The 11,848-nt window shown below is 45.1% G+C and overlaps 1 protein-coding gene across 1 annotated transcript in view; it reads left to right on the top strand.

Annotated features, from left to right (window-relative positions):
* Positions 1-2,078: 2,078 nt before the first annotated feature.
* The window catches only part of FAM65C (family with sequence similarity 65 member C), a 53,615-nt gene continuing 43,845 nt past the window's right edge, over positions 2,079-11,848 (top strand). The window contains exon 1 of the mRNA XM_015412936.1: positions 2,079-2,179. Within this exon, the coding sequence (XP_015268422.1) occupies positions 2,079-2,179 (101 nt within the window). The remainder of the gene's footprint in view (positions 2,180-11,848) is intronic.

The following is an 11,848-nucleotide window of genomic DNA, read 5'->3' as shown; positions in this document are numbered from 1 at the left end:
AGAATTAGTTAGATCTGTACACCAAGTACTGATATTTGCTTGGGGCAGAATAGGAACGGCGGAGTTAGAGCTTGAAGAACTCATCCGTCGATTACAACCACTGATCTGACAGAGGATGTTTAAGTGGGCTGTTTGCTCTGGAGAGGCCATTGGTGCAGAAATGTATTTAACAGACTTTTTCTTCTACAACTAAAAAACCCACCAAAAAAAACCCTAAAGGAAATGCAGTCGACACACAAGTCAAAGCATATCCCAGTCTTTGCACAGTATTCCCAGAGGTGCCTTTTTAATGGCAATAGCATGATATCATGTCCACAAGCTATCGGTGAGAAGAAGGAGTAAGTTATTCTCTAGGAGTAATAATCCTGCTACTTAAAATTTAAACAATACTCTGCTGGGATATATGTGCTCTGGTACAAGGGAGGCAAGGCACATAGCCTTCAAAGAAGTCAAGCCTCCTGTAAATAAAATTTTGAGGGATTTGGAAGAAGAGCTGTCCTCGCTGATGTTTGACATTTTAAAATATAATTAGATTTACACATGCACTAGAGGTGAACTTAAAGGAAGAACACACCAGATCAAGAGAATAATAAGGGGAGGGGGATCCTCTGAAATGTTTTCAGAATGACAGAAGTATCAGGATGTGTGTGTGTGTGTGGGCCACTGCTCGTTGGTATAATCACAAATATATCTACTAGGAACCTGTGACACTTTTACAGCCCAGTTCTTCACAATGTCAACAACTGAGGTATCTGGAGATGTATTTTCCAAGGTATAAAATATTGGCCTGGGTTTGAAGCTTAAAGAGGCACTTCTGGTTGCAGAAAGGGGGAGGGCAGTCTTTGCAGATTCTCCCATCTCGCTGTAGGCTTCCCATTTTGACGCCATTGTGTCCCTTGGGTCCTGGAAAGGAATGATGGGTGTGTGTGGGGGGGAAGCATAGATTAGTGCAGAGAGACAGAGGAGGCAAAAAAAAACACTTCACGCAGCTCCATTCTGCTCACCCTGCACAGGAACTAAGCTACTGAGTTCTTTGAAAATGTGTTAACTTGGTGGCCAATGGGCAGACATCAACTTAGATCCAACAACAGAGCGATATGTGTCTACAAAATGGAACTTTCTCGCCTCCCCTTCCTGCTGCATTCCCAAGTGGCCCCTGAAATGCTGTTCCTGGGGCCTCCAGAATCAGTCCTTGCTTAAACCCCAGAGGGCTTCTGCTAGTAAGGATAGATAGTGGGTTGAGGAAGACTGATTATCCAATAATGTAAAGGAGCTCCATATAGGCATAGATAGATCCTGTTTATGTGTGTATTATTATTCTTTTCCTTTATTAACAATGAGGTCCTTTGACTGGGGGATTGAGCCATACAAAAAAAAAATCACAGTTTCATATATTGGAACTTTCTCGCCTCCCCTTCCTGCTGCATTCCCAAGTGGCCCCTGAAATGCTGTTCCTGGGGCCTCCAGAATCAGTCCTTGCTTAAACCCCAGAGGGCTTCTGCTAGTAAGGATAGATAGTGGGTTGAGGAAGACTGATTATCCAATAATGTAAAGGAGCTCCATATAGGCATAGATAGATCCTGTTTATGTGTGTATTATTATTCTTTTCCTTTATTAACAATGAGGTCCTTTGACTGGGGGATTGAGCCATACAAAAAAAAAATCACAGTTCATATATCTATGGCAATTACAGGATAAATGATAAAAGAAAAATTATGCCACTGGTAAAATAACATTTTTAAAAATTATGAGATTGTCATGTTAATCCATAGCAGGAGAGTGTCTCAGATACATTATAATAGATAAGAATTTGGCCACAGATTGTGTAACTGCAGGGCTAATAGCAGCCAACAAAAAAGGAAACTACCTGAGGTTCGATGGCAAGTTGGTATTTGCTCAAAATGGGGGAAATTCTTGTTCTTGTTAATGAGGACCATTGATCTCAAAATAACAAAACATGATCACTAGTCTCAAATCATTCCAGAGCCTGTATTGTTATTCTTTATTCCCAAGTTCTTCCTTTGACTAGCTTGTTTTCCTTTTATTTCCAGAGGTGAGAGCCCAACTAACCAGGAATCATGTCAGTGAAACTAACGTTTGTTTCTCCTGCTGATGGAGGAAGAATCAGCAGAAGTTGCTCATTTGCTGGATTCAGCACTGCGCACAGCCAAAAATTAGCGTAAGTTGCCGTTGCCAGTTCCTTTTCTCCTCTAAGTTCTTTGCCTCATATATTTCCTGTCGCTTGATATGACACACAATCCAAACACACTTAATCTGGCTCTACTATTTTATTTGCAAAATTTCTCTTTAGAGTAGTGCTGAATAGTGTAACTGTAGTATCCAACATCACTGTACAGGGCACCATTTGGGAAGGGAATATTCATCTTCCTTTTCTAAGCAGTCACTGAACACAATTGTCTTTGTCTTAATGGAGTCAGTTTTTAACCACGCAAAACAGCCAAATCCTACTCGGTCCCATTAAGTTCAACAGAATTTACTTAGGCAAATGACAGCTAATGTGATGGATAAGGAGTCAGGCTTGAACTAGGGAAATGACAAGTTCAAATGCCAAGATCCATGAAACTTGTGAGTGATTCTGGGCTCACTCTAACCAATCTCATAGAGATCTCATGATAAAATATGGAGAGGAACTATTTGTGCTTGGAGGAGGGATATGGTGACCCACAACTGCAAGTTTAGTTGGTGTGGCAACCCATCTAGGTAGGGTTGTCAGACTTCCTGGTAGAGGTGGGGGTCCCCTGCTGCCGAGCCCTGCCCCCCAGCAGCTGATCAGGTGGCCAGAGGGGGGGACTTACCAGGATAAGAAGGAAGGCCTAGGCCATGTTGCTGGCATTGCACAGGAAGTGATGTGATCATGCCAGTGATGTCTGGGTGATCCTCTTGTGTTTGGGCAAAACTCTATGGCAGAAGCCACCGTAGAGTTTTTGCCCAAATACCAGACTGTCACAGCAATGTTGCAGTGTGATGACGTGACTTCCTGTATGACACTGATGACGTGGCCTGGTCCTTCTTCTTTCTCCTGGTAAGTCCCCCCATCCCCTACCAGTTGCCGAGAGGGAGCTGGTGTCCCTACATCCAGGGCTGGCCCTAGGTTCTTCGGTGTCTTGCTATGACCTTGGCGCTCATCTAGTTCAGCACTACAGTGGCTAACCAGATGTTTTTGAGAAACCAACAAACATTGCTCAAAGGGCACAAATGTCCCCACATCCCACTATATACCCCAAGCAAGTGGCAATTCTGACATACACAGACTTTGCATATGGAGGTTACATTCCAGCCTTTGACCACCCTCTCCTTCTCCATCACTCCCTCTGCTCCCTCCTAAGATTCTAAGCAACTCACTCTAGTAACCATCAGGACATGTTTCAACTGATCAACACGTATATTCAGGGAAGGGAAAAAATGCCAACTAATGTATGGAAGATACTGTTTCCTGGGTCAGATCTTGGTTTCCAAAATACAAGCGAGCAATAGAAAGGGCAGAGGTGGCCATAAGAGAAGAGAGGGCTGGCCTGCAGCCCGCTCACAGAGGCTCCACAACCCACTTTTGGGTCCTGACCCACACAGGCTGGGAAACACAGTTTTATACAGGGGTCGTTTCGTAGAAAAAGAGCTAGGGGAACTCATTAGCATAACTCATTAGCATATGCCACACCCCCTGACATCACCGGAAGTGTGTCATAAGGCCACACACCCCGCCCCCAACGGTCCCGGCCGCCGCCACCGGCCTTGCAGCTCCACTGCTGAGCCCCATGAGGGGCCCGGCGGTGGACCTGCAAGGTCAGCTGGAGTGCAAGGAAGCCCCGCGAAGGCCCTCCCTGGCCCCAGGCAAGCAGGGGTGGGGAGAGGCAGGGAGGAAGCAACTTACCCTCCAGGCTCTTCTCCTGCCTTTTCCTGGCTGAATGAGGGCCAGAAGCGGGGCGGCCGGAAGCAGGGGGCGGGGCTTCGTCATGTGCCCCGCCCCCCGTACCTCACCCGGGGGAACTGCGATCCCCCGCGATCCCCCCCGAAATGACCTTTGGTTTTATACAATATATGTATCTGAACAGTCAAAGCCAGCTTTCGATAATCTTGTAGAACATTTGTTATAGACTGAGAAAGACAAATTAGGTGTCAAATTAAAGCACACAACATGTAGTTGTGCCAATTTACCTCCCCCACCACCACCACAGAAATCTGATGAACCCATGACGAGAAAATGAACTTGAGGAAAACAGATTTTAAAAAGTCTGATGCTATGGCCTGTGAGAGTTTGGCTACAGTTTATTGCCTGAGATGCCCTAACCATTGATGTTAAGGAATGCACATGAACTTTCCAGCTTCTCAAAAGTGTATAAACAATGGCCAAAACACAAGGAAAGACAGGAGGACATCTGTGCTGTGAACAGGAGAGAAGGCATTAAGGGACACTAGTACAGTGATGGTCAACTGTGTGTCTGCAACCATATGTGTGGGGTTCAGAGACAGAAGCAGTTTGAAGGAGAAACAGGAAGTGAGGAATAGACCGGGGGAGGAGTTTGCCTTGAGTAAGAGTGGTGGAATAAGCTTCAGGGCCTCAGGAAGTCTAAAGAATGGTACCCTAACCATGTGAAACTGAGTCACTAACTCACTGGTGTGAAGGCCCAGCTTGGATGCTGGAGTTCCCTAACTCCAACTCCAGATGTGTAAACTGGCTAAACAAAGTTGCTGTGCCTCCCTCCAATCTGGAGCGGGGCCATGGCATTGAGGAAGGGGAGGGGCAAATCTTCATGCTGTTTCCCTGATTGAAAACAGCTCCTCCTTCACAGTAAGTTTAGGAAGAAGAAGAAGAAGAAGAGATTGGATTTATACCCCACCCTTCACTACCCGAAGGTGTCTCAGAGCGGCTTACAAACTCCTTTCCCTTCCTCTCCCCACAACAGACACCCTGTGAGGTAGGTGGGGCTGAGAGAGCTCTTTCCAGAACTGTCCTTGAGATAACAGCTCTGACAGAACTATGGCTTGCCCAAGGTCATCCAGCAGGTGCAAGTGAGGAGTGGGGAATCAAACCCAGTTCTCCCAAATTAGAGTCCGCGCACTTAACCACCACACCAAACTGGCTCTTAAGTCCCAGTATGGGGGGGAAAGGGGAATATGAGGAGCTGGAGTTCAGTGGTAGAGCACCTGCTTTGCTTGGGGAATGACTCAGATCCAGTCCCTAGCATCTCCAAGTAAAAAGATCAGGTAGTCGTAGATGTGAAAGACCTCCACCCAGGACCGCAGCTGGCAGTCAGAGCAGACAATACTGATCTTTTGAGACTAATGCTTGTGCTGATTGCCACTTTGGGGTCAGGAAGCAGTTTTCCCCAGACCATTTTGGCCAGGGATCCTGGAGGGTTTTTTGTCATCTTCTGGTCATGGAGCAGGGGTCACTGGGTGTGTGTGTGTGTGCGCGTGGGGAGGTATTTGTGAATTTTCTGCCTTGTGCAGGAGGTTGGACTAGATGACCCTGGAGGTACCTTCCAACTCTATGATTCTAGAGGCCATCTCAGTTGGCAACTTAGGGTTTCCAGCTCTGAGCTGAGCATTTCCTGGAAATCTGGGAATGGACCTCGGGAAGGGTGGGGTTTAGGGAGGGGGAAAGGGTCAGCAGGGTATAATGCCACCCTCCAAAGCAGACATTTCCCCCCCAAGGGACCTGATCTCTGTTATCTGGGGATCAGTTGTAATTCCAAGAGATCTCCAGGCCTCACCTGGAAGTTGGCAACCCTATGGCAGGAACGATGTTGGGAACCCGCCCTCATTCCCTAGGGCCAATGCTTTGATCCTGATTGGGGCACCACAGTTGTTCCCCCCCCAGCTAGATTACATACCTGTAGCTCCAATGATGGAAGTGTAGTTTGGCCCCTTGCCTGCTCTTCGAATAGCATGTGAGACTGATATTATTGCGCAAGAGTAACGTGAATGGTTGTGTGTCAGGAATGTGTGTCAGGAATGGTTGTGTGTCAAGAATGTGTGTCAGGAATAAATCCAGGTTATGCCCTCTCCCCAAACCCATCAAACAATGCCAAGTTACTCAACAACCAGCAAAATGCTGAAAAGACACACTGGTGAACGAAGCTCTGAAAGACAGGAAGACCCCCCCACACACACACACCAAATCACGCAGTAAATTGAATAAACAGATTGTAGCCTGAAGTCCGTAGTGGGAGTTCTTGCAAGGAAAAATGCAACCAGAAAAAGAAGTAAAAAACAGCTGTTTTCCAGGACTAAGTCACCTCCAGCAGGGTAAGAATGCTCTAAAGAAGTGAGTTTACATTTCCCCGAAGGTTATTCAGTTACTTTCAGCTGTAAAGCATTTAAAACAACAACAACAATTGGGTCTTTATGTACTTTTCCGGGGAAGGGGAGATTGCAAAATTTGAGTATCGTTGAACTAGGAAAGCAGCCTTGCTTTGCATGAGGATTAAGCGTTAGCTCTGTGAGAAAACAGATGTGGTTGTTATTTATGCTTACTGGGCAATGTTTATTGCAGGAATGTCAAACTCAATGCATTTTGAGTTAGAACCTGCGGCAAAAGATATCCGACACAGCATTTAGGCATGCTTAAACCAAGACAGTCAGTTGGATTTAATATGCTTGGCATTTTGGTCACAGTCTTTTTTTTGGGGGGGGGGTGTTGTTGTAGGGTTTTTACAGTGCAATCCTAAACACAGTTACACTGGTCTAAGACCATTGACTTCCATAGCTTTAGAAGAGTGTGTATCTCTGTTTAGGATTGCACAGTTACTTCTCAAATCTAAGTTTCTCTCCGATGAGAATGCAAATCTTTATCTGCTGCCATGCAGTTTTTTGAGGCCTGGATAAGCAGAGTTGGAATGGTTAGCACTGTCAAGGGCTGCAACCTGTGAAAGGGACCTTGCCCACATCCGTTGGAAGTGCTTGGACAGTTTTGTGGCAGGAGTGCATGTTGGCTATAGAAGTAAAAAAAGAACTGCACTCTGTTGCCTCCTCCAGGCATAGAAAATCTCACCTAATTTGTTATGCAAGGCCTCTCTCTGCTCAACTCCTTCCTCTTCCCTCCTCCTCTTCTGTAATTTTTTGTATAAATGAGGTAAACGAGCTTCTTTCTTCCTATTGTATCTGAAGAAGTGAGCTGTGTCTCGTGAAAGCTCATACTGGAATAAATTGTTAGTCTGTCTTTAAGATGCCACTAAGCTTCTGTTTTGTTTTGCTATAATAGACTAACACAGCTGCCCCACTGCAATCCTCCAGGCATGCATTTCGAGTCTCACATTTAATTGCAGACACTGATTATTTAATGATGTCAACCGCTTTGGAACAGCATGTCTAAATGTTTTTAATAAATAAAAACATGGCAATTAAAGGGAAATTTAGGCCATGGTCACAAAATGGGGATGGCTGAGGTCAGCTTTTTAGAACTGGAGCTATGCAGGCTGAGCTGAGTGGGGCTTATGCCCAAGAAAGGGTGTATAGCTCTACAGCCCAATCCTATTCGTTCGTATCCAGAAGCAAGTCCCACTTATTCCAGTGAATCTGGCACTTAAATAAGCTTATACTGCAGCCTTGCAGTGTAACCAAAGTATGTTTCCTCTTAGAAGTCACTGTGTTTAATCACGGTTGGTTTTAGTGATTCTGTAGCCCTGGGCAAAAGTACAGGTTTGGGCCCCAGAATCATTGGCTGGCATCACACAGGAAGTGATGTCATCATCATCAGAACAAGAGATTGGATTTATACCCCACCCTTCACTCAGAGCCTCAGAGCAGCTTACAAACTCCTTTCCCTCCCCACAACAGATACCCTGTGAGGTGGGTGGGGCTGAGAGAGCTCTTGACAGAAACTGCTCTTTTTCAAGAACAGCTCTTATCAGAACTATGGCTTGCCCAAGGTCATCCAGCCCAGGTGCAAGTGGAGGAGTGGGGACTCAAACCCGGTTCTCCCAGATTAGAGTCTGTGCACTTAACCACTACACCAGACTGGCTCCCAGTGACATCCAGGTGACAGTCTTGTGCTTGGGCAAAACCTCTAGGGTAGAAGCAGGTTTTACCGTAGAGTTTTCCTCAAATATCAAAGTGATGATGCCATTCCTGGTGCAATGCCTGCGCCAAGGCCTTTCTCTTTCTCCTCAACCCTCCTTCCCTTTGGGGCCATCAAGGTGTGTTACTCAGCCCATGCAAGGCTGGTAGGGGCCACTACTGCTGGTGGAATCTGGCTTCCCTGGCTGCAAAGAGGGTGGGCACAAATAGTGGCAGCTGTGAGAACCTTCTCTTTGTCATCGGGGCAGGGTTGTGGCCGCTTAGGGGGCCCCCATCCAATTTAGGGCGTGGGGCAGCTACCCTGATTGCCCATTGGCTAAGACTGCCCCTGTGTTTAATGAGACTCCTATGAAAGTGCCCATTAATTATCAGACCCCCTTGAGTCTCTTTCAGCGCAATCCTTTGTGTGTCTACTTGGAAGTAAGTCCCATCATGTTCAAAAGAGCTTCCTCCCAGGTAAGTGTGCACATTTACTAGGAGTAAGTTCCATATAATTCAGTGGGAATTACTTCTGAGTATACACGTTTACATTTGCACTGTAAATCACCTAATGTTTACTTGCTGCTGAAGACGGTACCTGTCAAGTGTACCATGCAGTTGAAGCTGCAGTCTTAAATACACGTAAGTCCTGTGGAAATCAACGGGACCACTGAGTTAAAAAATGACTATTTTTTTGTGATCACAGCCCCGTTGCATTGATTACTGGTTGTCTTGTGCTGTGTGACTGCATTATCCCACACTGTGCAATAGTGAGAAAGGCAGGCTATAAAGTGAATAAAAACACATCGATAAAGGTGGTTGAGATTGGGCTACCGTCTTCAGAACAGTTCACAGACTTTCCCAGATGTGTTCATAACAGGTGCCAGGCTTGACTACTGCAGGGTTTGTTTTCTGATTGTCAGAGGAGTGGAAATCCAGCTTCCTACTAGGCTGGAAAAGAACAGAGCGCCTTTAAGGAGGGAAGAGAGGCTTTCTGAGAAGGAGACATATGGTTAAAAAGGGGGAGTGAACAAAAGCCAGGTACAATTAATCAAGTATCCCAGGCACAGTAAGGGGAGGGGAGAGGACAGCTGGGTGGCTGTCAGAAAGAGGCACCTTTCAATGGAGTTTTGAAAGGTTTCCCCTGGTTGTCTTTACTAATCTGGAAGGTGAGCGGTGCTCAGTGGAGCAATTGTTCTTCCTGTATGCACAGGGAGTTCTGTGTTATAAAGGATACTTAGAGAAGGTTTGAATGGGTTTTAAATTAATGCAACCTGTTCTGTCCTGTATTTAAAGGGATAAAAAGAAGAGGCAGGCTTAGTAGGGAGGGCAAAAGTTTAAGAAGTTTTTTGATCTCTGAGAGACAGAAAATGACTGAGCATTTAGAGAGAGAGAGAGAGAGAGAGAGAGAGAGATCTGAAGAAGTGAGCAGTGACTCACAAAAGCTCATACCCTACCACAGATTTTGTTAGTCTTTAAGTTGCTACTGGGATCTTTTCTACTGCATTTAGAGAGAACTTGAGACAAAGAAAGCAGTAGATTTTTTTTTTTTTAAAGCTTGAAATGGTTGCCCAGCAAGGTCTGTATATCTTGTAAAGAAAATACTTTGTTTACATTTTCCCTCAAATTCTATGTAGCGTGATCCTATCGATGGATATAAGATTAATTGAATTTATTGGGCTTACTCCAGAGTAAGCATTCATAATGTATAAGTAAGCAATCTATAAGTATGCAAGTAAGCAATATAGAAGTAAGCAAGTTGAATATATAAATAATATATTCCTGAATTGTTCAAAGTGCTTCACATCTGTCTTCATAAGCTTTACAACAACCCTCTAAGGTAGGTTAAATATTCATTATCCTAATGTGTAGTTACGATAGAGCAGCATTCTTAAATGCTCATGATGAGACTGGAACCAGGGACTTTTTGGTTCACAGATCAGTCCCCTACAGCCTGATCCGAGGTGTGCTTACTTGGAAGTAAATAAGTGCACATTGCTTTAGTCCATACACTAGGTCTGTATTCCTGCAGTCAAGAATGCACTTGTACACATGGGTAAACGAGTGTCTACACACACCCAGATGTGTTTGGAATTGGGTTGTTGACGCTTGTAGTTGTCATCTTTTATGTACAGGAGTTAAACCTAGTTCTGTGGATAAGACTCATAGGTTAGCACAGGTTTTTCTACTACACCACAAACTTGGGAGATGAGCGAGCCATTCTCTTTTAGTCTCCCTTTCGAATCTGTGTAATGGGATCCCTAATGGCTTGCTTTGCAGAGTTACATAGAAATCACAAAGCTTTTTATGTACTCAAGGCCCTAAACATTTTTATGGGGGAACAAGTAACAGTGATCATGGCGGGGCTATCTGGGCTCTTTTTTTAGCAGGAACTCATTTGCATATTAGGTGACACACCCCTAATGTAGCCAATCCTCTAAGAGCTTAGTAACCCCTGTAAGAAGAGCTCTGTAAGCTCTCGGAGGATTGGCTACATTAGGGGTGTGTCGCCTAATATGCAAAGGAGTTCCATCCACAAAAAGAGCCCATGAGTCCTGTAAAAGTTATTATTGAAAGTAAGGGGTCTTGTATTCAGAGCTAGCCTATGTCTGCATCTCTGAGATTTGGGGCAATCCTGTTGAAATTAGTTGCCTTGTAAGTGACTTTAAAATCACTGTTTAGAACACTCTCTTGCTTTCAACAACACATCTGATCTTTCAGGAGGGCAGCCGTGTTGCTCTGAAGCAGCAGAACAAAGTCTGAGTCCAGTGGCACCTTTAAGACCAACAGAGTTTTATTCAAAGTTTAAACTTTCGTGTGCAAAGCACACTTCTTCAGACAGATTGGAATAAAATTGCCTCAGGGGCTACGTGCAGGAAAAAAGAGGGTGGGGGGCAGCCATGAGGAGGGGCCACTCAGAGCCAAGATGCATATGCAGAGCTGAAATTGGATCAGGTGGCCTCGAAAATGCAAGAGTTAATAAAGAGCTGTGAGAATGAAGCTAGAGTCCAGTGGCACCCCCAAGACTATTTATTGCATCAGGGCTGTGCTCAGATGGGTGTAAATATCAAGGGTGATGGGTAAAACTGTCCCCATACAATTTGTGTGTGTGGGTGTGTATGAGGATGTTAACACTTCAGTGACATCTTCAATACAATATTATACTGTCTTTGTGTGTTATGTGCTGTTAAGTCATTTCCGACTTATGGGGACCCTATGAATTAATGACCTCCAAAATCTCCTGTCATGAACAGCCTAGCTCAGGTCTTGGCAAACTGAAGGCCATGGCTTCCTTGACAGAGTCAATACTATCTTTACCTGGACGTAAGGCACACATTGCCCTCACCTGGATAGCCCAGGCTGGCCTGATTTTGTCAGAACTCAGGAGCTAAGCTAAGTTGGCTCTGGACAGTGTTTGGATGGGAGACCACCACTACACCGAGGCAGGCGATGGCGGACCATCTCTGAATGTCTCTTGCCTTGAAAACCCAGTAGGGTCACCGTAAGTCGGCTGTGACTTGATGGCAAAAAAAAAAAGTCCCACTTTGCCTAGTGGGGCTTACTTTCAAATAATTGCGTGTAGGATTGCAGTCTTTTTGGTATAGCACGGTATTTACTGGGACCATGCCAGTTCTGAATGGGGACCTGCTTACGATTGCACTGTAAAGCAACAGTCGTAAGCACACTTACTGAGGAACATCCCATGAAATACAGTGGGACTGACTTGTGAGTATGCATGTTTAGGATTGCCCAGTGAGTGTCTGATTAGATTCAGATGCTTTGATACTGAACCTTTGACTAAACAACATGTTCCATATAAAGACTGGAGAAG

Source organism: Gekko japonicus, unplaced genomic scaffold (assembly GCF_001447785.1).
Source record: "Gekko japonicus isolate JY-2015 unplaced genomic scaffold, Gekko_japonicus_V1.1 scaffold1758, whole genome shotgun sequence".
In the NCBI taxonomy this organism is placed as follows: Eukaryota; Metazoa; Chordata; class Lepidosauria; order Squamata; family Gekkonidae; genus Gekko; species Gekko japonicus.
This window is presented reverse-complemented; position numbering and strand designations above follow the sequence as displayed.